At 37.2% G+C, this 22,793-nt stretch overlaps 3 protein-coding genes and 1 long non-coding RNA gene across 23 annotated transcripts; 2 read left to right on the top strand and 2 right to left on the bottom strand.

Moving 5' to 3' along the window:
* Positions 1 to 517: 517 nt before the first annotated feature.
* LOC112291481 (transcription factor HBP-1b(c38)) lies at positions 518 to 4,804 on the top strand. Of its 2 annotated transcripts, none has more exons than XM_073538949.2 (8): positions 518 to 1,237; positions 1,422 to 1,502; positions 1,771 to 1,830; positions 1,949 to 2,026; positions 2,692 to 2,776; positions 3,109 to 3,380; positions 3,550 to 3,789; positions 3,979 to 4,804. In XM_073538949.2, the coding sequence occupies exons 1-8, from the start codon at positions 1,181 to 1,183 to the stop codon at positions 4,123 to 4,125; spliced, it is 1,020 nt and encodes a 339-aa protein (XP_073395050.1). In that variant the 5' UTR covers positions 518 to 1,180; the 3' UTR covers positions 4,126 to 4,804. The 2 variants fall into 2 exon arrangements, with proteins under 2 accessions (XP_073395050.1, XP_073395040.1); XM_073538939.2 differs by having other exon boundaries at positions 2,689 to 2,776.
* Positions 4,518 to 6,488, top strand: LOC149987802 (uncharacterized). Of its 7 annotated transcripts, none has more exons than XR_016506235.1 (4): positions 4,518 to 4,659; positions 4,947 to 5,056; positions 5,433 to 5,827; positions 6,054 to 6,488. It is a non-coding gene; the product is annotated as an uncharacterized LOC149987802 (long non-coding RNA). The 7 variants fall into 7 exon arrangements; XR_016506232.1 differs by having other exon boundaries at positions 4,651 to 4,791; XR_016506237.1 differs by having other exon boundaries at positions 4,651 to 4,791; positions 4,947 to 5,063.
* On the bottom strand, positions 6,042 to 16,768 carry LOC112291733 (uncharacterized). 7 transcript variants are annotated; one of them, XM_073538936.2, is made up of 16 exons: positions 16,212 to 16,768; positions 16,028 to 16,110; positions 15,285 to 15,778; positions 14,811 to 15,023; positions 12,807 to 14,437; positions 12,483 to 12,620; positions 12,183 to 12,254; positions 11,950 to 11,991; positions 11,590 to 11,685; positions 11,209 to 11,316; positions 10,830 to 10,922; positions 10,530 to 10,609; positions 10,248 to 10,296; positions 9,689 to 10,025; positions 9,108 to 9,333; positions 6,042 to 8,471 (listed from the first exon to the last, which is right to left on the bottom strand). In XM_073538936.2, the coding sequence occupies exons 3-15, from the start codon at positions 15,736 to 15,738 to the stop codon at positions 9,134 to 9,136; spliced, it is 3,513 nt and encodes a 1,170-aa protein (XP_073395037.1). In that variant the 5' UTR covers positions 15,739 to 15,778; positions 16,028 to 16,110; positions 16,212 to 16,768; the 3' UTR covers positions 6,042 to 8,471; positions 9,108 to 9,133. The 7 variants fall into 7 exon arrangements, with proteins under 7 accessions (XP_073395037.1, XP_024395329.1, XP_024395330.1 ...); XM_024539561.3 differs by lacking the exon at positions 6,042 to 8,471 and adding an exon at positions 8,744 to 8,949; XM_024539562.3 differs by lacking the exon at positions 6,042 to 8,471 and having other exon boundaries at positions 8,744 to 9,333.
* Positions 16,769 to 16,951: 183 nt separating this feature from the next.
* Positions 16,952 to 20,988, bottom strand: LOC112291734 (uncharacterized). Of its 7 annotated transcripts, none has more exons than XR_016506230.1 (8): positions 20,781 to 20,988; positions 20,468 to 20,652; positions 19,209 to 19,381; positions 18,869 to 19,053; positions 18,308 to 18,604; positions 18,031 to 18,119; positions 17,719 to 17,840; positions 16,952 to 17,519 (listed from the first exon to the last, which is right to left on the bottom strand). XR_016506230.1 is itself a non-coding variant. In XM_024539567.3 (8 exons), exons 2-8 carry the CDS (start codon positions 20,570 to 20,572, stop codon positions 17,358 to 17,360), a joined length of 1,101 nt encoding a protein of 366 aa, XP_024395335.1. In that variant the 5' UTR covers positions 20,573 to 20,655; positions 20,781 to 20,985; the 3' UTR covers positions 16,952 to 17,357. The 7 variants fall into 7 exon arrangements, 4 of the variants coding, with proteins under 4 accessions (XP_024395335.1, XP_024395332.1, XP_090111744.1 ...); XM_024539567.3 differs by having other exon boundaries at positions 17,719 to 17,808; positions 20,468 to 20,655; positions 20,781 to 20,985; XM_024539564.3 differs by having other exon boundaries at positions 17,719 to 17,808; positions 20,781 to 20,985.
* Between the last annotated feature and the right edge of the window lie 1,805 nt (positions 20,989 to 22,793).

Here is a 22,793-nt window from a genome sequence, read left to right as displayed (position 1 = left end):
CCTGACGCAGGACAGGGTGGGAAAAGAAAAGAAAGAAATGGTAGAAAGAGACAACAGAGAGAGACAACAAATGGAAGGGGGGCAGGGAAAGATAAAGAGAAAGAGAGAAAGAGAGAGAGAGAGGAGGAGGGCGGAGTGAAGAAGAAGAAGAAGAGGGCGATGGATGACACTGGCAATATTAAGCAGCAAAACTATTATTAATTATTATAATTGTTATTATGGGAGGGAGGGAGCGAGAATGCGAGGGGGGGGGGTTTTGGTTGGTGTTTCTTTGCTGAAGCCGTAAAGAGCCACCACCACTGCCTCCACCACGATGATGGTGATGATGATGAAGACGCCGACGACCTTCCCCTTTCATTTCCTCTTCTCCTTTCCTTTCCTTATCCTTTTTCCTTCCGTCGGTCTTACACAGAGAGAGACTGGAGTGACGAGGGCATGACGCCGGATGGGGGCTTCGCAGCTATCCTTATTTTAGGACGTGCCTTGGCGATTGGGACTTTGACACTTAGCGTGCCTTGCGATTCTGCTTTTTCCTCCCTACATTCACTCACTTAAGTGATGACGATTACTTCGTCGACGGCCTTGACGTGCTGTGGCCTTCGTGTGCAAATATGTGAAACTCCCTGCCATTCACCAGATTTGCCACACCACAGCCCTGACGTTCCATTTCCTAAATTTGGACGAGATGGGGACGAGTTTGGAACAGTGCGTGGCCCCTTGTTATTTACTCCTCGATACACATACTCTCCTCTTTTGCTGTGCCGTAGTTGTGCACGAGGGCTGTGTGAAACTACCATGACTCTGGTGGAGAGTGAGGAAAAGAGCGGCAACGGGCCGTGGAGTGTCAGGATGGTCAGCGGGCAGAGTGTGGTCGCGTTGCGGTGGTAATTAGATGCCACAGCGCACGAACGCACTCGGGTTGTGTGTGTGGATGTGCGACGGAAAATGAGCTCGTGTTAGCTTTGTAGAGGGGGTGATGGCAAGGGCAAGGGCGAGGGCGAGGGCTTAGAAGTGTAGGTGGATTCGGATTCTGGAATTAGGGAGATTACGTCGGGAATGTGGTCGAATGGAGGGCAGGTGGAGTTCAAAACATGGAAAACTTTTCGGTGCGCTTCGGAATGCTATCTGATACTCCCGTTCCCCCCTCACGTAATTGGGTTAGGTTTTCGGATTTGACAAAATGCGAGACAGTAGTGCAAAGACAGATACTTCCTCCGACATGGATGGTGACCCTAAGGTATTCGACTTTAGTGGCAGTTTTGTTCTGATTCACTTCTAAGCCCGCTTCACATTTTTTCCGACACTCTGTGCAGTTTTCACTGATTTTATGTGCGAGAACCCAGGCCTTATGGCGAGTGTCTGTGAGCTTGTCGTATAGCTTTTTAAGAGACTGTCTTAACTGGTTCACGACCTTTTGGCAGTTAGATGACGGTCATCATTTAGTCACTGGAGGCTCAAATGACTCTAGTCACGAAGCTGGAACCAAGAACGGTGACTTCAAGGTGCGTGTGCAGGTCTTGATTTATTTTATATTTTATATGTTTTTTTCCTTTTCACTTTTAGCAATCAAGTTGTTTGACCTGCAGTCTTAAGGATTATTCTGGAAATATTTTGTTCGTTCTTCACGGATTAAAAGAATTAAAATAAATTTAGAACCATAGTCTCATACTGTGAATCTTGTCGGATTCTGTCAAATGTTCTGTTTCTTAAGTATGGCGAAATGATTCTCCAAAGTTCAGCTGCTCATGTTGGACCCTTCGTGTGGTATAGGTTCTCAGACGTCTGGCACAAAATCGTGAAGCAGCCCGAAAAAGCAGGCTTAGGAAAAAGGTGATCGATCTGATTGATCGATATTTGTATTCCTGGTTACTGAAACTAATTTTCACAGACACTTGCATTACATCGTGGGAGTGCAATGTAAGAGATTAATGGTGGTTTTATGTTACAGGCCTATGTGCAGCAGTTAGAGTCCAGTCGTATCAAATTGAACGAGCTTGAGCAAGAGCTTCAAAGAACTCGGCAACAGGTTCATCCCTACATTTTATCCATGTGCTAATCCATTTGTATCTGTATATGAGGGTGAATATTCGATATTTACTCATTGTTTTTTTCAAAAGAATTTTTTACGAGCAGTATTTGTCTCACTGATCAAATATATCAATCTCTTGTTCAAGGAAAGATAGATAGTGAGTAGCTTTGATTGCTGGTGACATTGGTGTGGCGAGAATATCCTTAGCTATTTCTACATTCTTAGTTCGAAACCTGCGGCTACAGCTTTCAACTTTTGTTTATCTTTCTAGCATATCCTCGCTTCTATAAATACCTTTTTTCGGTAATGCATTCGATTGGTTCTTTTCTATCATCCATTTTAATGTCCAAATAGTCAAAGAATTCCTCTCCAACGCTCGAGCAAGCTTTAGTTTACCGTCTCGAGCACTTGATTTATGCTACAAGTCTAACCCTGTCACTTGACCACATTTGTTGAGCCCCCAAGCTTTATGTGGCGTCTGTTTCCTGTTTTGTCTCACTCACCTTATACTAGGATGTGACTGCCATCATTTACAATGTTATTCATTGGGCGGTTCTTATTGTGTGTGCAGAAGTTGTGTTGACATTCAACATTGCAGCAATTTCTTTGATCTTTCATACGACTGGAACCTGAGTGATGCATGTTTGTGATTTTCTTAGCAGGGATTATATCTCGGACCTGGCTCGTGCAGCGTTGACCAAAATGGTCATTCAGCTGGAGGCACTTGGGGGACTAACAGTAGTTCAGGTATGTCGAAGATCGTCTGTGCGTGGTATGGGCAACGATGTTGATGATGAATAAGTGAGCTGAATCTTGATACTTTTGTGCCCAGGTTATACCTAATGCTTTGCAAACGAATTAACCCCTCAGAAACACCAGAAAGATTTTATTTTATGTTATTTTTGTTTAACGTTTTATTCAAAAGAAATGCCATTGAAGTATTCATGTAGACAGCTTACGAACCAGACTGTTATCAGCCAATCCACTTGATACCTTCGCCCAATTCAGTTATCGTTCGACCTTTGCTTAAGGATGCCGACTTGGTTTCTGATTTAGCAAGGTGTGTTGAATCTAAACAGTAGCCGCAGCCTTTGACATGGAGTACGCAAAATGGGTTGAAGAGCATCACCGGCAGACCAGTAAGCTCCGTGCTGCTTTACAGGGTCATGTCGCCGACTCTGAACTGCGGGTACTTGTGGATGCGGGATTGGCACATTATGATGACCTTTTTCGACTCAAGGCCGTTGTTTCTAAAGCTGATGTTTTCCATCTTGTATCCGGCATTTGGAAGTCTCCTGCAGAGCGGTGCTTTATGTGGATGGGTGGATTTCGCCCCTCTGGGCTACTGAAGGTGCTTTATCTACCAATTTGTTGTGCCGCATTGTCATTTGAAAGCCGGTATTGACAATTTCTCACATGCTGATCACATCTCTCATCGTGAAAGGAGAAATTACTGTTAATAATTGATTGCATCTCAAGGCCATGCTGACTAATGCTGTCTTTTGTTTTTACTGATGCAGATATTACTACCACAGATAGAACCTTTGACAGATCAACAAGCGTCAAACATCTGCAACTTGCAGAAAGCTTCTCAACAAGTTGAAGATGCTCTTTCTCAGGGGATGGAAGTACTTCAGCAATCACTTGCCGACGCTCTCTCTGTTGGTTCTCTTGGCTCATCAGCAAATGTAGCTATTTATATGGGACAGATGGCCATGGCCATGGGGAAACTTGGCACACTTGAAGCTTTCATGTGTCAGGTATATATTTATATTGATTTTGCATAGCTGGGTGTTGTATGGTTTTTTATGCGGCATTTTGGTTGGAAGTCTCGAGGCATGTTGCTTGTATCATCTAGCATTATGTGGGTTGTTCTCAGTAATGCAGTACAGTACGCTATTAGCCTTTTTTTTCAGGTCAGTTAACGATTGTTTTGATGGTTTTGACAGGCCGATAAAATACGTCAACAAACATTACAGCAAATGCACCGGGTGTTAACCACGCGCCAAGCAGCCCGGGGGCTTCTCGCTATGGGGGACTACTTTGCTCGTCTTCGCGCATTGAGTTCCCTTTGGTCTGCCCGGCCTCGTGAATGAGAAGTATAACTGTACCAGGCTGTGAAAACAGTCCTTGACGCAGGTGTGGAAGCTCCAGCAGTCAACAATCCTGATAAGCTATCCAGCTCAGATTGCACAATATGCCGTATGATGTCGTTTCAGACGAACTTCGATGATGACGGGTTGTGAGTGTGGTCGTATATTGCTACAAGGCCATGCATGGCTTGGGTACGCTTGCGTGTAACGTTGACGCAGTTCCAACACTGGCAGAATGTACTTCAAGATAAGGAAGAGGAAAACAATTACATGCATCCTATGCGTTAGAAGTTCTCATCAGATTAACGTGAACATGCCATAGGTGGTACTAAACGACCATACTACTCCATTATTTGTATCATTTCGCGCCGGCTCTCAATAGGACGTTTTGAGCTCACAGCTCCATTTGTGTATTGTTACACTGGAGGTCTGAGACTGATCACTGAAGTAAAGGTCAAAATTCTCTGTTAGGCGCTTTGAGCGTCTCATCTGGAAGCAGATGGGAAGTTCGTAGGCGCCGCAAGGATGCTACAGAAGGTTGACACTAGATTCATTATCATACTTTGAAATACCGTCGCATTGGCCAGAAATCTACTTTTGTAGATGAATTGAAAGCCACTGCATGCTTCACTCTGAGTGAAAGTATCCTGATGAATCTGATCATCAATGGTTCATCCCCCCACCCTCTTTGCATCCGCGAGATTTTCCTCCTCATTCTGTACCGTTCTCAATTGGTTGAACATCTCTCTCTCTCTCTCTCTCTCTCTCTCTCTCTGAAGCGGTTTTATTAATTGCATTTTGAATTTTGAAAGTTTGAATTGCAGAGGATTCATGTGCAGCGAATCATCCAAGTATTAATCACAGCCTTACCAATCTTCGAAACTCACGGCAATGTTTGCGGTCACCAGTTCCAATCATTGGAGAAGCCAAACAGGCACGAAGTTCGTGAACTTACCTTCTCGCTTCACTTGAGAGTACCACTGCAACATTATAGAATATATGCTTTGTGAAGATCCTTTCGACATGTATAGTGAAATGCGTTCTTACAAAGCATTCATAATTGGGTAATGCTCGGCACATTTGTGTCGCTCTTTCTCGAACGCATCTACATAAATTAGGATGTTTTTTTACCAATATTCAGTAATTGATATCTCTGCACTGATCAAAAGTTTTTTGCAGGCCTTGGCATGTAGGTTTTACTGTATGTCTCAATTCTCTTTAGTCACGCCGACAACACTCTGGATTGGCCTACTTGTGATCAATGCTCAGTGCTCCTCACATTTTGTTGCCTTCTCTTTGACATGTTACAGAGTTTCAGCAATTGTTGCTTTGCGAGTGAAAGCTTCAGATATTTAGACCTGGAGCTGCAAGAAAGGCTCACCTCGAAAAGCGGCTAGCTTTGCTGGAAGTTTTTGTACACCGCAGGATTTGTAGTCCTGATTTTGGTCCGGTCCTATAGTCGCCAATTTAGCCATGGCTCTTATTCCTGAATGACGGGATCACTTCCAGTCTGATGATCTCTGAGCGAGACTGCCATCTCTGCAATGGAACTGCCCCCATTGACTTCGATATTTTCTTGGTTGTCTATTCGATGATAGCTGCCGGTGTAGAGATTACAAACGGAGTTGCGCACTGGCAGGGTTGGAGCTGAATCCATTGGTGTTGGAGCATATTACCAGGATTCGTTTGTGAACAAGCGAGCAAGGTAGGTTTGCGTGTCTTTCATGTTTGAGGTTTTCAATTTGGTTTTGTTTTGTTTTGTTTGTTTGTTTGTTTGTTTGTGTGTTTTTGCTTTTTTGCTTTTTTTGCTTTTTGTCTTTTTTTCTTTTGTGTAAAGATCATTTTTCGGATCTTAGTACGATCCTCTCTAAATAGGATTTCACTTGTGTTGTATGGGTTCAATATTTTTGGAGAACGTAATCACCCTGCAGCCAATAAAATAAAACACCTGCTGGAGTTGCGGAATCTCGTACAATCCCGATTCGCTGAGGAAGATAAACTCCCAAAGACGTGTTCATTAGAACTTGTCAGATTCAGGAAGTTCCCTTCCGAAGCAACGGGCATCCCTGCATCTTTTTCCCGACTCTCTTGATGCTTCTGTGCGAGTTGCTAAGAAACATTAGGCAACCCTTGAAGACATCTAGTTCATCGATCGCAGTTCTTGATTAAGATGTGCATCGCTTTGATCTCTTGACGAGACCCCAGGAGTTAACTACGGTTACGGAACATGTTTTTTAAAAACTCTTGTAGAAATGGAACCGAGGTGGGTACGATTCGCTTGAAGCAAGTGCAGTGATCTGCTCAGCCTGACGGAATCAACTTAAGTCGTACAAAACTCACTGTAAGTTTCAGACACTGTTGCTCGACTGTTACTTGTGTCACGTGCCCTGTACACAGAAATTGTCTTCAATCCCATGCCACTCCAGTTCCCGATGCATCTTTCTTTTAATTGTTTTTAAAAATAAAAATAAAAACAAACATTACTAGAATTGTAAATCTCAAATCACAGATTAAATGGTTTGTGTCTTTGTATTCAAATGACATATTATCCTACAATTCAATAGTGGGAATGGATTCTTACTGTGGTGAAGAAAATAACTTAAATTCAGCAAAAAAGTAACTTGGGTACTAGCTAAGCTGTGATTCGAGAGGATATTTTTTGATCCCTATACAAGTCCAAAAGGTTGGTTAGAGCTACTCTAAGCAGCAGAGACTGCTTAACTTCGTATGGAGGGATTGGATGTTCATTTACATGTTTGTTTGTGCACAAATAGTTTCCCCGGCCAAAGGTAGGTCAATAATGGGAGTCAAAGTGAATCCAAGTTACATAAAATATGACAGCGAACTCATGAGCTGGTGAGGAATCTGCTCCTATTCATGTCAATATGCTAATAGTTTGAGGGATCTTCTGGATTACTTTTTAGTCCCAATGAAAGAAAAACGAGAATTGTAGTGTTTGGAAAGTAATTGAGTGAAGGTTGCATTGACCTTACCATGTTTTATTTCAATCTTTTCAATCCTTTTATTAGTAATTACCTTAAGAAAATTCGTTCATAGATGCAACAATTTTTTTATGACATAGCTACAAATAGAATAATTGAATGGAAACGAACAAAAGAATAATAAAAATAATGAAAATAATCAACCAGTTGTTTTTAAATGGTGCTTTATGTATATTTCTTGTTAAAACATATTTCAAATAGAAAATATGTTAATTGTATGTTTAAAAAATTACATGTGTATAGTATCCTACTAAAAGTCATTTCTTATTGAAATGTTATTTTTATTAGAATTGAATGTACCTCAATAATTTGAGTGTAAATTAATCAACATATAATAAACTCTTGTAAGGTCATATGTGTTAATATATTTCCAAAAAGCGTATGACTAATATTATGATAACTCTATTATTTTTATCAATTTGTGTTCTAGTACTTTGATGCAATAATATAAAAAAATAAAAGTTTAATTTTAATTTTTAATAGTCACCATTAATTATAAAAACTGAAACAATAAACATAACAATAAGTTCAAATATTCTATTCAAAAATTTGTGACATTATTAAATAAATTATTATTTTTTATTTATTTACTTATTTTCATCTATTTCAATTTATAAAATTCATCTAAAAATGTGTATGATAGTATGTAATTCCATCACTCATTTGAAAATTAGTTACTTTTACGTTTATAGCAAGCATATTGAAAGGTGGATTAAATGCACAGATTTCACTCAATAGTAAATATGATGCACCATCAAGTTGTAGTTTAGCATCATCTAAACTACAATGTTTGAAATCCCATGTAAATTTGTTAATTAGAATGCAATTTACACACCTTTAAAAAAATATCATTTTAATTGTCAAGTAAATGAATAGCAATGATCAATTGATCAAGTAAAAAACTCGAAAAACAAAATGAAAAAAAAAAATACATAAATGGTAATAACATAACTCAGGCTCACTACTAGCTAAAATCTTAAAATTATAATATTGACAACTTTTTCATCTTTAGATCATTAATCTTTTGGATTTGAACGTTTTTAAATACGAAAATTATTTATGAATGATATACTAAGACCTATTTATGATAATGTGATTTTTGGACATTTTGTTTTGATCTCCTCATTATATATATATATACTTTTGTTAAATTTCCATTTATTGCATGTTTCTCTACATTGATTTTAGTTTTCTTGCACTTACATGCTTATATATATATACATACACACACACACTCACATATATCAGTGTATCCAAGGACTCACTCCCTTTGTTTGTCACTTGTGTCCATCTTCAATTCTATGATTTCACTTTATTTGTGCCTATGAGTTTAGCTCATTCTTGATTCTAACGGTTCTCAAATATATATATACGCACACACATATGTTAGTAAATTTCACAACATGATTTTTTTTAATTTAAAGTTTATATATATAAGACAATGAAAACTATAGAAGAACTTAATTAACATTTGATTTATGAGAAATTAAAAAATATATATTACTATTTAATATAAAATTTATATTATTACAATATTTTTTCATAAAAGAAACTCTTAATTATCTTTTCACTTAAATTATGTTTTTCACGTATCTAAATATGAGAAAAACAAAAAAATCTAGATAAGTCACAATTCATTCAAATGTAGAGGTTTATCACATAGAAACACCCTTCCACCCTAGTATAAATAGAGTAAAAAAGAGTTCTATACATTCTTTATTTCTATTCGTCATCAATATTAACATCTGACATTCTATACTTCAGAAAAATAAATAAATAAATAAATAATCATCCTCAAAAAAATCTGTATGCATTCTCCAAAACTCTGAAGACATAACAAAGATCAATTATATTCCTTAAAGATTTAAAAATAATATGAAAAAATAAATATCCATAACATGTTGGAATTTTTTTTGTATAATTACATGGAACATTTACAATGTTACAACAAACAAACAAACAAATAAACAAAAAAAAACTCACTCAAATTTTGTTAGAATGTCATTGTATTATACCGCTGCACTTTCTCGCCCAAAGTGCTTCAAATAGAACCTCGGAGACACAAATGCCACACTTACTTTTGCATTCCCATACCCCCGGCCATGAAGGGCATGAGCCGCGTGGCATGCCGACTCATCTCGGGAATATTCTACATAAATGTTCCCTGCTTTCAAGGGCTCCATTCTGCTCATTTTGCATGTATTGCTTCCTGAGTAGCACATCACTTTTATTTCTTTATATTGATTTAATTGTTTCGCTTTATGGAATAATTGATAGATGTTTTATAGTTGTAATGTGATATAAAGTTTATTGTGAGTTTTTACTACTCTATTTTTAAAAATACAAAAGAAATACATACTTAAATGAAAATCCATGTGGTGTATTGTTTTATGTCATGTGAAAACTATAAATCCAACAATCATTGCGAGAAATACATATAATGTTTTTTATCAAGTAAAACAGAAAAATAAAAAATAAAAATTTGTGTGTCTTACATACACACTTTCCCATGAGTATTACTATTGATTTTAAGTGTAAATAATTGAGTGGGTTTTTGGATTTACCAAGTAAATTGTTGGGATTTAAGCTTGATGAAATTGAAGTAGAGATTTGAAGCAGGGGTTGTTTTTCAATTTCTTCTTTGGTATTGCAATCCACATCTTTGCATCCATCTTCCAGTTTTATTTCTTCCATGTTGTTTATTTCTTTATTAGTAGAATCCTCAACATCATTCCCACAATTGTTGGCAATGGATTGTGGGATTCTCTCCATATCCTTCAACTCACAAGTTTCATTTGTAATTGCTATGGTGGGAATATTGGATTCTTCTTCATTATTTGAAGGCTCTCCATTTGTACCCATTAGAATTTTCTCTTCTTTCTGATCTATGGTTTTGCATACCTACATTCAAAAAAGATAAAAGATAAAAAATAAAAACTAAATTTCATTATTGGTTTTAAAAATGTTTATCCTTAAAAATAAAATAATTAGCATTTTAATAATTCTAAATATTGGCTTTAAGAGAAAATTTATTACTAATAAATATTTGAACAGGAATTTTAATATGTATGTTTTAAGGTGTGTTGTGCATTAAGATCAAAATATCTTTGTAGAAAGATCTACTTGTGGAATTGAGGGTTTCACAATTTGTATCGATCTGATGTTACCAAATCTGCATCATACAACTATGTGTTAACCTACCACCAAAATAAAAATAAATAATGATGCACATAAAAAAATGTACAAATTGCCTAAGTATTTTGGATTTTTTTTTCCATAGTTTACTCTAATAATGCTCTATTAAAAGAATATTGAATTTTTTTAATTAAAATTTATAAATGCTATATTCCTTTCTATACTTAAATTATCCTTTTTATATCAACTTAAATTATCTTAGTACTCTACCTTTTACATTCAATCCGAACATCTTCCATCAATTTCCTCACATCTTTATCTTGCATATGAAGAACTTCTTCCTCACTTACCTAAATCAATGGTGAAAATGGATTATGATTTAATAAGTGAAGGAATTAATGAAATAAACGTGAGAACTATTAGTGTGCATGAATGAAAGTATATATATATATATATATATATATATATGAAGAAAAAAGAAAAGAAGAGAACCTGACCATTTATGCACCATTTTGTAATTAAGTGATAAAGTTAATATTGGAATTCATATTAAACTCAATATATACCTACCAAATTGTGAATTTCCAAAACATTTGTGGGTGTTTCTAATAAAGGAAGTGCTTCTTCTGGAATATCATAAAATGGTGGATTTTTAGAAAACACCTGAAATCATGTGCAAGATTACAACAATTAATCATTGTTACAAATTGTTTTACAACTAACAACAAATTATACCAAATAACAAATAAATCAATCAAACAATCAATCAAATCAGATCAAATTAGTGTTATGAAACAAAAAGATGCTTATGAAGAGGTAGAAAATTTTAATAAAAATTTGACTTGATAATTCTAAAGGATTAATTCGAAATTCTTGAGGTAGTATTTAATGTTTCAATATATATATATATAAAGAGAGAGAGAGAGAGAGAGAATTAGAATGTGTAAACCTCATATTTAGCATCTGGTGTGGCCTGAAGGACAGTTAAAACTTGTCCTCCTAAGTTCATCCCATTCAAACCTTTGCAAGCTTGATGTGTCACTGTTGGATCTAAATACTACATCCCCATTGCAAAATATCATACATTAATGTAATTCCTATTATATTGTAATTGCCTATTCTCTTTTAAATATATATATATATATATATATATTTAAAGTGTGTATTTTTATTAAAGTAAACTCATAGATGACATTTTATTGTAAAAAAATGAAATTCAAAGAAGATGAATGATTATAAGTTATGACCATCCTAAGATCTTGTCATAACTTATAATCATTATCAAATGCCCTATTTTGAAACTAATAATAACCCAAAATATAAAAATTACCTCAAAAAAGGCTATAGAGCAACCACCATTGTTGTGATGCATGGTCTTCCAATGAAAGGACTTTAATTGCCCAAAGGCTGTGATGATTTCTTTAACCTGGTGTAGATATGAATGAAGTATGTGAGTTTCAATCATGTATTTAGGAACACAAGTTTCATATTTTAATATTGATATTAATATTTTGTTTGAAAAGCCTTTGAATACAGTATCTATTATGTATGTTTGTGTTATAGAATGTAGTAATGAAATAATCTCGTAATGTGTGTGTGAATATATATATGCAAAAAAAAAAAAAAAAAAAAAAAAAAAAAATCTTTCTATTGCTTGGTGGAAATAAAATTGTGATATAGGTTTACTAACCTTATCTGGTGTTAATAAAGAAGATATTCCGCCTACAAATACCTGCAAATTTGAATGAATTTCAGATTTTGGAAATTGAACTTTTGAAACACATAACCATTTATATGGAATGCTAAATCCTATTGTTGTTATTTTAAAGTAGTTTCTTTAGCTACAAATAATGTAACACGTATGCAGATTTATTTCTCAAAAGGAAGGAATAAATAGAAATAAAATATTAATGAGTTAGTTACCTTGTGAGGAGAGTCTAAGACAACATCTCCTACTAGATTGATGACTGGTTGTGCAATAGGACAACCTCCATGCTACAAAAATAAAAATAAAAATAAAAAAGTTGCATTTTAAAATGGGTGTAAACAGGTTGTCATCTAAGTTGATGCTTATAAATTAACACATAAATTTATTTTAATGTTTTATTCTCCTATATATATATATATATATATAACCATATATTTGTAAATATCATGATATTTTCATGAACAAGTTGATTAGTAAACCAAAAAGAAAGCCATGCAAGTAATTGATTGTGATACCTCAGGTGCAATGAAATCTTTAGGGCGACGGATTTTTAGAATGGTGCCATGGAGGGTAACGCCATCAAAACCAAGAGCAGTTGTGGCATCCTCCGGGGTTATGAACTCTGCAAATGCATATGCCTTCTCTATATTCACCTATGAAATGCAAAATGCAAAATAAAATAAAAATTTGGACACAAATTTTAAAATCCCTTGTACAATAAGTAATTAAATATCACTGAAAATAACGTATAAAATGAGGGTCTAAAACCCTGGTTTTATCGAAACAATAAGAAAGGGAATGAACGATGGAATTCAAAAGGGGGAAGGGGAGCCCCGTACGATGCAGTTGATGCAGGGCTTGGTGCCGGGGATGTGGTGGGCGTTGGCGGACAGCATGGCCGCGTTCATGAACTCCATCAGCTCGCCGTCTGACACCGTCGACGGCACATTCCCCACGTACAGCCGCCGTATCGACCGCGTCGCTTGCGTCAGCGTCACCGTCGACAGCCCCCCTCCACCGCTGCCGCCGCCGCTGCCGCTGACGCCGTTCACCTGCTGCTGCACCTGCTGTTGCTGCTGCAGCAGAAGCGAGGGCAGCATCGCCGACAGATGCGACTGCGACGCCGCTGCTGCTGCTGCAGCCACAGCAGCCGCAGCGTTTAGTTTGTGAGGCGCGGTCATGACGCTCATCGGCACCAGCGGAGCCATTGACACCTGCTGCTGCTGTTGTTGCTGCGCTGTGTGTGCTGCAGCCAGGGCCGCCACCACTTTGCTATCAATCCCCGCGGGCACCATGTCCCACGCCCTAGTTTTGAGACGGATCGGCGACCGAGGCGGTGGAGACGGCGTCTTCACAGCAGCTTCTGACCTCCGCCGACGAGGAGAATACCCTCCCAAGCCACTTGATCCGCCGAACCGACGATTGAAGCGGCCATCGCAATGACCCTGAGTGGGAGAATTCTCCAAATCGCTGCCGTCGATGTTTCGATGAAGTTTTTTCCCGTCCTCGTGAGACGGTGGCGACGACGACTTCTTCAGCCGTTTACGTGGACCATGCGGTTTCTCCCTATGCGCACTGGGAGAAGATCGCTGCGATGTGCTCTCATGGTCGTCTCTGCTTTTCCCTCCATAGGAGCGTCTCTTCGCGCCGTATCCATACCGGTCCCGCTTCCTTGCATCTCTCGCGTCAATACCGTGTCTTCGATGCACGAAGTTGTGTCCATCTTCAGCAAACTTCGCCCTCTTCGGAAATATATGGGAGTGGTGATCATTCCTAACAAATACTTGCGATTCGCTTCTCGGATAACGGGATGAAATACAGCGATCATTGAATCTTTTCTCTCTGCCTCTAAATCCCTCAACTCTTCCTCTCACGTACCTGCTACTGGTAGTAGTGGTAGCAGCAGCATTATTTATTCTACTGAAGTGTCTATCCTCACATTCATTCTTCCTCGAATTGGAATCAACGTGACAACTATGCTCCTGATGAAAACCTTTTCTCTTCACATCTTTCGGACTGGTCCTATCCATTTGCTCGCATCGAACAGTCTCCGAGTCCGTCACATTACTGTCATCCAAACCGCTGCTCACTTTCTGTGCCTTGGTATTCCCACCGCCTCCACGGTTGTTGTCGAGCCTTGTTCCGTCACCGAGTTCAGAAGTTTGATCTTTCAAAACAGTCTTCGTCTTCGGCATACTGTCTCTTCTACTCGGAGACTCACGTTCGTCAGCTATTATCAAATCCACGACACCATTCTGTGTAGGACAAGAACAGTTTTGAATTAAATTAATCTCTTTTTGCGCCATCTCTTCAATAGCGTCGATATCACGGAGCCTTTCTTTGTTGCGTAGAAAGCCATTGCAGGAATCTCCGGATCTGTGCTTTGATTCCTCGTCGCTGATATCGTTTGCTGTGCCGTCATTCAAGTCAAGAGCATCGGTGCTCTTGCAGCAAATGTCTCCGAGTTCATCTGTTAATTGTGCACAGCTCTGTGAAATGCTAGACGTATACACACTTTCATTATCTTGTGCAATTGAATGCAAAAGCTCAGGTTTAATAACCATGCTTTGAGGTACTCAAAAATTCATAGCAGTGACTCAATCCATCGAATATTTTGTGTACTCTATTGTATACATTATATGGGTATATCAGAAACCATTAGAATGTTGCGACAATTTAGCATTTGCTTTCAGTAATGATTTTTTTAATTGAAAGTTATCCCATTGCAAAACTTATATATATATTTATTTATATATATAGAGAGAGAGATAATATATTCACGCATACAAACAAAGACCCAAAATAAAAAAAAAAATGCCGCTATGTAAAGGACATTGATTTACTTGTTGCAAAATGTAATACACCATTGTGTGGAGTCCAATTCATATCAGGATCTGTTGAGATAGCAGGAATGGATTCAGATAATTGCTTTGTGGGGTTTACAATTAATGTTGTAAGAACTTCACTGATCTTCATACTTGGAATTTTTATGCTTGGGTCATAAGAAACATGACGTTCTGAATAAACTTGCGGTATATCTTGAAACTTCCCATTCTCTGCAGAAGAAAAGGAACACAAACAAACAAATAAATAAATAAATGTTATTGTGTTCAAACCTAAATAGATAAATTATATAAATATATATATCCACACACACACACAACTCTGTTGTGCCAAAACCTAAGTTACAGACCTTTCACATTGTAGTTGATAAAACTAATGATTGGTAGAGTGCAATAAATAAATATAAGTTGAAATATGTTTGTTTTTATAATGCAAAGATTTAACCTAAATGATGTAAAGATACTTGTAATTACCATCCTCAAGAGCTCCTCCTATATCATTACAACCACTCTTCTTATATTGTTTTGTGTATGAACAAGGGCTCTTGTAAAGTTGTTCATACTTGTCAAAGAAGCATTCATCTATGTTCACTAAATCATGCTCCACAATATTATTCATCTCTTGCCCTTTATTTGAAGCCTTGCTTTTGAGTAGGTTGTATATTTTAAGGTTTGAGCAATTGTATTTGTTAAAATACACGTCCTCATTTGATGTTTCTTTAATGGGATTGATCATATTATAATTTTTGTATATGTTTGCATCAAAATCCAATTGACTTTCATGGTTATAGTTGTTTTCAAAATCATCATCTTGAATATCATTTATTGATCGGATCTTTTTTAATGCATTTTCTTTCAATTTGTCAAGAGTCGCACTAACCTCTTTCAAGTCCATGAAATTTGTGAGATTGGACGTCACACTTGTCATAATTCAATAACAACGTGTTGCATATAGGATATTTTAAAACCTACATTTGATCAACATAATTTAATGAAATAAGTATATAAACAAAAAATCAAAACAATACTTTAGTTCAAACATTTCTATTGCATATTTCTAAAACATAAATGTTATGCAAACATTATCTCATTATGTAATTTGATGTTTTCAAATAAAATCAATTACATCAAATTTGTAAAAATATATATTATATAATATAAAGTTATAAATGACAATGACTAATGGAATCACTAACAATAATGGAAAACTAAAACACCTTATACACTGAATTTTGATATTTTAATATTGGCAGAACAGTATTTTGCTTGATCACTTCAAAAAACTATACTGTTTGAAACTCTGCATTTATTTTCAAGAGTATTAAGTGTTGTTTTATAAAATGTGAATTGAATATAAATAAATAATTAATTAATTAATTAAAAAGGAAATAATAAACCTACCTCAAATTTCACATGACAGATTTAGAAAACCTAAATTTAATCGAAGTTGAATTTGATCTTAAACTCTCAATCCTTGGATATAAAAACAGAAAACAGAATGAATACAAGAGTTGATATCAAAATTAATCTGAATGAGGTCATTAAAGTTTTGGAAAACATGGATTGAAAAAACTTCACAAAAAATATTCTAAGTAAATAAATCAATAAATAAAAACAGAGCTCAGACTCTCAAAGAAGCTTCCCAATAAATGATGCACCTTCAATGCTTCTTTGCCAAGAACAGGACTACCCACGTCCAAGCTCACGCATTCATCCATAAAGGACTTTGCTTCCTCATCCAAAACTATACATTCATCCATGAAGAGTTCTGCCTCCATTTGAAATTGTGAAACAGTGTGTTTTGGCATTCTAAAACAACTTTCGTCATAATCATTATGCATTCACATGAAGATTGATTCAAGAAGCCCTTATGCCTCATTCTATATACTTAAAAATAAAAACCAAAAAAACGCATTCTTGAAATTACTACAGCTGAAAAATAATCCACAAACAGTATAAAATTCATTGAGACTCGGATACCCTGATTTTGTTTTCAAAACGTGATTCCAAGTTCGGCTTCTTAGGTCTCACATTAGTCTAGGACGCAGATTCTTCTCAAACGTTTCCAACAATATCGAGAAACATGTAACTGTCTTTCAAATACCAACAAGTCGCAGTTAAAAAAGAGGTCCACAGGTCCATTTTGCAAACGAAGACAATTAGGTACTCATCACACGCACATAAAAGTTATTTACACTCATCAAAGATATGACCCTAAATTAACATGATGTCAAAACAATGACAAACGTGCCTATTCGGTTCTTTCTATGTACGAGACTACCCATTTCGCATCCGTTAAGAGATTAAAGTAGGCGTTGCAGGCGTGGAAGATCAAACCCAGCTCTGTCTTGATCCTATTCAGTATGAACAGGCTTTGTATGCTCGGGGAAACTACTCAATGCTGTATCCATTGATTTGCTACATTACAGCATTTATATTGCCCACGAAGCAGCTGCACTGAAGAGGGCGACGTTCTTCAAGAGCAAGATGAGAAACTCTCTGTAGTTTCCAATCTTAATATGAAATTGGTAACCATTCCTGTACTTGCTACAATCCTAATCCAACTGTCCGGCCGTCTCGTCTTCGGAGCCCCTGAGTGAATTGCTTCTCCAAATCCTCTTGAAGCTCCCTCTGCTTTTCTTCAGTGAATATACCTGTATTGGGAGGTGGAGGTGGAGCCTCACCTTCCTTAATATCGCCTTTGACACCCTGCAACCCAACAATATGAGAAGGATATCTCCATATAGCAATCTCTCAACATCATAATAAAAACCACTTCTATTCACAAGCCACTCGATAACTGTGTTGATAATCACGCAAAAAAGAATAGTGGACACTCACACGAATAATCTGAAACAAAAATGTCATAATACTTCATCAACAAAGGCGCAACCTGTTATGAGCTTACCATGAGTTTGTGAAACTTCTCCATGCGATCCCTGTCGGAGAAATGAACAGTATCCCAGCGATTTGTTCCCGCTGCTGCTACGACCGGCTCCTGTATGTCAATGTGCTAAATTCTCAGCCAGGCTTCCAAAAGGAAGGGAAAACAGTGCACCTTGCGTTAGCAAAATGACAATTGTTATTCAGCGAATCATGTAGACAGTAAGGTAATCAAGCAGGAGCACAAAAGGCCTGAAAGGTATCCGACAACAGAATTTTCCCTCTGACGACCACCACATCTTCGGTAACTACCAGATCAACATTCAAATAGCTTTACCTGCTCCACCTGAGCCTTCTTGCTACCCCAAAGAAGCTTTTTCTTGTGATCGGCAGACATAAATCCTGCTAAGCTCAAGTTCTTGTTCACTAAAAACCCACCATAGATCAACACAAAATCAGTGATTTCCTAAAAGGTTCTCTCTTCCCACCCACATCAAACACCACTACACGCCCTTGAAAAGCTTGACGTGGGTTAAACATTAGTATTACACGCAACTAGTAAACAGTTTAAAATGTTGTGAAGCAATAGTCTCACAACCAAATTAGTCACTCACCAAGTTCGGCTGCTCTGACAGCAGCAATTTTGGCAGCCTGAAAATCATTGGCAACTTCTGTAGACATAGCATCCTCTGAAGAAGGTGCAGGCCCCCACTTGGAGCTCTTCCCAGGCTTCACAACAGGAGCAGCTACTGACTTGTTACCTTGCGCCTCACCACCATTTGATCCATCATCATAAACCTCTGACTGCTGAGCATGAGCACCGTCGTCTACTCCCATCTTATTCGACTGCTGGGGTTGTAAACCACCACATGCATTTCTATCGCTCCCCGCTTGAAATTGACGCTCAATACCTGAAATTGCAGACATATATCTATTTAAAACAAGTAATCAAATGTAATCTCAAAGTTCGCGAAGTAGGCGACTTCAAACCTAAGATAGTATTCGTGCCATGTCTTTGCATTGGACTACTAGAAACCCCCAACATAGAATGTAGATTATTCATAACGTTTCCATCTAAGGCAGATCAAAACAACCATAATCGAATCCGTTATTACACCAGATATCAAGTCCTCAACTCTCAGAAAATGTCGCACTAAGCTCGTGGCAGCACACACCTGGTACAGAAGCACCAGAACTGACAGCTGCACCCGACGGGGCCCTGTCAAATCCACTTGTTTTCCTTGAACGGGATCTAGAACGAGACCTAGAACGAGAAACATCCCGTGAGCGCCCCCGAGAGGACGATCGAGATCGATAGCGGTGCCTCCTGTCCCGATCGCCTCCATACTCGCGACCACGTCTGCAATAATTGCCAGCTCCGATATCAGATATGTGGCATATTACTTATAGCTGCTGAGGTTAGATAGAAAAACTAGATCATGAAATAGGTAGTATGACTTACAGTCACACTATAGAGGACCAAAGGGTTCAGCAAAAGTCTCCCGAGGCACTCACCTGTCTCTGTCATGGCCGCGATGACGTTCGGAGTCGATGTCCCTGCCTCTATCCCTGGTTCCTCTGTCTCTTTCGCGATCCACATCCACATCACGGTGGCGTCGACCTTTACCCCTGTCTCGACCCCTATCCTGGTTCCTTTCTCTTTCCCTATCAGATTCTCGAGAGGTGCGCTGCAAAACAAAGAAAACCACAACATGATGCATGCTAAGTACAAAGAGTATATTGCTTCATTCCACGGCGGATATGGTTCCGCAAAAGAGGGACAATAACTTGGATTACTAAACCTAGTACAAGCCATCTGCAATATCTCACACGTTCTAGTAGTATTCTGCCATGGAAGAAAATATTGATAAGCATCTCAGCTCAATCACGCTCTCGTATGAAGGTCTGTTGAATCAACAAAAAGAGCTTCATGAAAATAACTGTTCAAACTGGCATACTAATTTATTTATTTTTTTAATTATAATTGGATTGGATATGTCGTCACGTATGAAAATTTAGGCGATAGAACTATCTGAACGATGATTATAATAATCGTTGAAGATAGTACACATCGTCGTAAATCTATCCTCAAAAATATGCCCCTGAATCGAAAAGGTTCCGTTGTTAAGAACACGAAGTAGACATCAATGAAGTGCAATAAGGCCTCCACAGTGCACGACATTGTTGCTTCGAACATGCTTGTCAACGAGCTGGTGCAAATAGAAAAGACGTGCGTTTCGGAGATACAGGCGTAAGATACTAACTAAAAGGGAACTAATAAATAGGGCAGCATTCGCTAAAGATGCAACACGAAACAATTGCCTCTATCCAGGACACCTGGTCACCCGCATCCACAACCAAAGAATTTCCATTGATCGCACTCGATCAGCTGCTCAACATGCCAATCGTGTACTCAAACACCGCTCATATACTCTGTTGCAGAGAAAAAAAGAGGAAAATGGAGAATGAAAAACAAAAAATAGTAAATAAAGTAACCATCGTGCAGAGAATTCAAAAGAATCAATGCAAATTTCATCAAAATTTGCCGTCAACGGCCTCATACGGCCTCAAATATGCCACAACAGAAATGTACAGCGTCATGAGCACGGATCACAGAGCCGCAGTATCAGCTCTCGCTAAGTGCAGCCACGCTCCTAAAAATCTAGCCACTAGAACATCACCAATTGCATTTCCATCACATGCGCTTCACAATCGACGTCGTACCACCTAACGAGGCAACCGACATAAAAGCGCAACCAAACCACACACCATACCTCGCGCCTCCTCTCGCCGTTCAGGCGCTCCATGGAGCCGATATCCCCGTTGTGCGACCGCGGCGGAGGCGAGTGGCCATACTCACGCCTTTGGTCGTCTGCCATTCGTGCACGACTAAAACCCCACGCCCTCCCGCAAACACCAACGCAACCCCCGCTTCCGCGTCTATCCTGGTTCCCGGCGTCTGCTACATCCAACGTCAACCCCTCCTCTCAATGCAACGAGAAAATATTCAGGCGGAGAATGGCAGAGAATCGTGAGTGGCAAACACAGTGGCTATGGTGGAACCCTAACGCAGGAAACAAAGAGCACCTCGGCTTGGTAGTCGCCCGAACGGTGACAGTAAAACAATTGCAAGCCGTGACTCGGCAACGTTTCAATCCGTGCTTAGGACCAGCTTGGATGTCATTGCCACAGTGCCCGTGTGCGTACTCTCTCTCACTTTGCGAAGGGAAGGGAAGAGAATGGAGGCAGTGTGAAGGGAAAGGGAAGGGGAAGGGAGCGAGAGGGTCGAGCAGTCACGTTTCTAGTTTCATGCGGACCTTCGACACTCGTGTCTCCCTCACACGGCTCCCTGCCCCTCCCCCCGTGCGGTGTGAACGGGGCCCCTCCATTCCGAGCCTGCTCCTTTTCTAATCCTAGCCTCCCTCCCAACCCTGCTCCTTTTCTAATCCTAACCTCCCTCCGAACCTACCCTCCTCTCACTTTGTTTTGCTTTGGTGAGGCCCGACTCTAGTCAATTACTGTGGGTGGGTAGGTGGAATGAAATAGTATGGCATGATTCAAACTATTTTTATTATTATTGATGCTTGTGGATGTGAACATCATCTCGATCAGATGATTGTGTGATCTACTCAATACTTGTTGAGTTGATCACTGCAAGAGGCTATGTTTGGAGGGAACAAAGTGAATAATAAATTCTTCTTTAATTTGTTAAAAAACTATGTGTAAAGTGTGATAACAAGTATTTGAATGAAAATTTACATTGATGTAATGTAACAATAAATATATGTAATTTCATAAAAAAAAATTTAAAAATGGATTTTGTTTCATAAGATGAAGTATTAAAATATTATATGTATATATATATTTTTTATTTTCATTAAATCTATTAGAGGAACCACTAGGTGGACACCTCTCTTTTACTACATGAATATCCTCCATGCCATGCACCTCCAAATACACAATAAAGTTTTTATTTACACTAAAAAGTTTTGGAGTAAATTTATTGCAAAATGTTTGTGTGCAATGCCTTAGGGCAATTTTATTTTTGATTATATTTTTAAAAATTATAACATATTCCATGCAATTCTTTCAATTACTATTAAAATCTTATTAAATCCATTTAAATAATCTTTTGATGTAAATAAGAGTTTTATTGTATATATGCAGGGATACATAGCACAAAAGATGTTTACAAGTAAAAAAGAGGTATCTTTTTAGAAATTATATAATATATATATTCAAAAATAATAATAAATATAATTAAAATATTTTTATTTTTTTATATACCAAACTTTAAAGCATATCTAAATAAAATAAAATAAAAACATAACTTATTTAAAAATATTCCATTAAAATAATAATAATTTTTAAAAATAATAAATTAAAATATAAAAATTTAATATAGAATTTTATTCATAAAAATATTAGAATAGATTTTAAATTTAATTTTATAATAAAAATCAATATTAAATTTTAATTTTTTATAATCCTATAATAAAAATAGAATCCAAAAATACATATATATATATATATATATATATATATATATATATATATATAAAGAAATTACTTATAAAAAATTACATAAATTATATTAAAATTAAAATAATTAATATTACATTTTTTAATATCTCATAACTTATAAAAAATTAAATATGATATTTTTTCTATATATTTTGGATAGTTTTATTTTAAAAAAATTTAAAACTAAATTTTATCTTTTGTAGGTGGATTGAAACCATTTAGATTATTAAATTTAATAAAATTAAAAATAATTATTGTATCAAATAAATAAATAAATAAATAAATAAAACAATCAAAATATCAATACACTCTTCTATTACTTAAAAAAAATACATGTTCACTTGAAGATAGTATAATATTAAAGCTAGAATGACTATTGCCAAAGACTAGAAGACTAGAGACTCTTGAAACAAGACTAAACGAGAAAGATGTTAACAAGAGTGAAGACAACCTCATTGTAGCCTCTCTCTCTCTCTCTCTCTCTATATATATATATATATATATATATATATATGTATATTATCTAACTAGGAACTACATGGCAATGTTTTATATGACTTCTAACATGTGTCTAAC

Source organism: Physcomitrium patens, chromosome 14 (assembly GCF_059467195.1).
Source record: "Physcomitrium patens ecotype Gransden chromosome 14, ASM5946719v1, whole genome shotgun sequence".
Taxonomy (NCBI): Eukaryota; Viridiplantae; Streptophyta; class Bryopsida; order Funariales; family Funariaceae; genus Physcomitrium; species Physcomitrium patens.
Note: the sequence above shows the minus strand (reverse complement) of the source record. Positions and strands in the feature narration are given on the sequence as shown.

Coding starts and splice junctions, on each gene's coding strand:
- LOC112291733 (XM_073538936.2), bottom strand. CDS start 15,738: ATGACAAGTGTGACGTCCAATCTCACAAATTTCATGGACTTGAAAGAG. Junction 12,255..12,482: donor AAGATTTCATTGCACCTGAG/GTATCACAATCA, acceptor TTATTTTTGTAG/CATGGAGGTTGTCCTATTGC. Junction 10,610..10,829: donor TTTTGGAAATTCACAATTTG/GTAGGTATATAT, acceptor CCATTGATTTAG/GTAAGTGAGGAAGAAGTTCT.
- LOC112291734 (XM_024539563.3), bottom strand. CDS start 20,572: ATGGCAGACGACCAAAGGCGTGAGTATGGCCACTCGCCTCCGCCGCGG. Junction 19,054..19,208: donor CGCGGCCATGACAGAGACAG/GTGAGTGCCTCG, acceptor CAATTATTGCAG/ACGTGGTCGCGAGTATGGAG. Junction 18,605..18,868: donor TTCTGGTGCTTCTGTACCAG/GTGTGTGCTGCC, acceptor CTGCAATTTCAG/GTATTGAGCGTCAATTTCAA.
- LOC112291481 (XM_073538939.2), top strand. CDS start 1,181: ATGCGAGACAGTAGTGCAAAGACAGATACTTCCTCCGACATGGATGGT. Junction 1,238..1,421: donor ACATGGATGGTGACCCTAAG/GTATTCGACTTT, acceptor ACCTTTTGGCAG/TTAGATGACGGTCATCATTT. Junction 2,777..3,108: donor GGGGACTAACAGTAGTTCAG/GTATGTCGAAGA, acceptor GAATCTAAACAG/TAGCCGCAGCCTTTGACATG.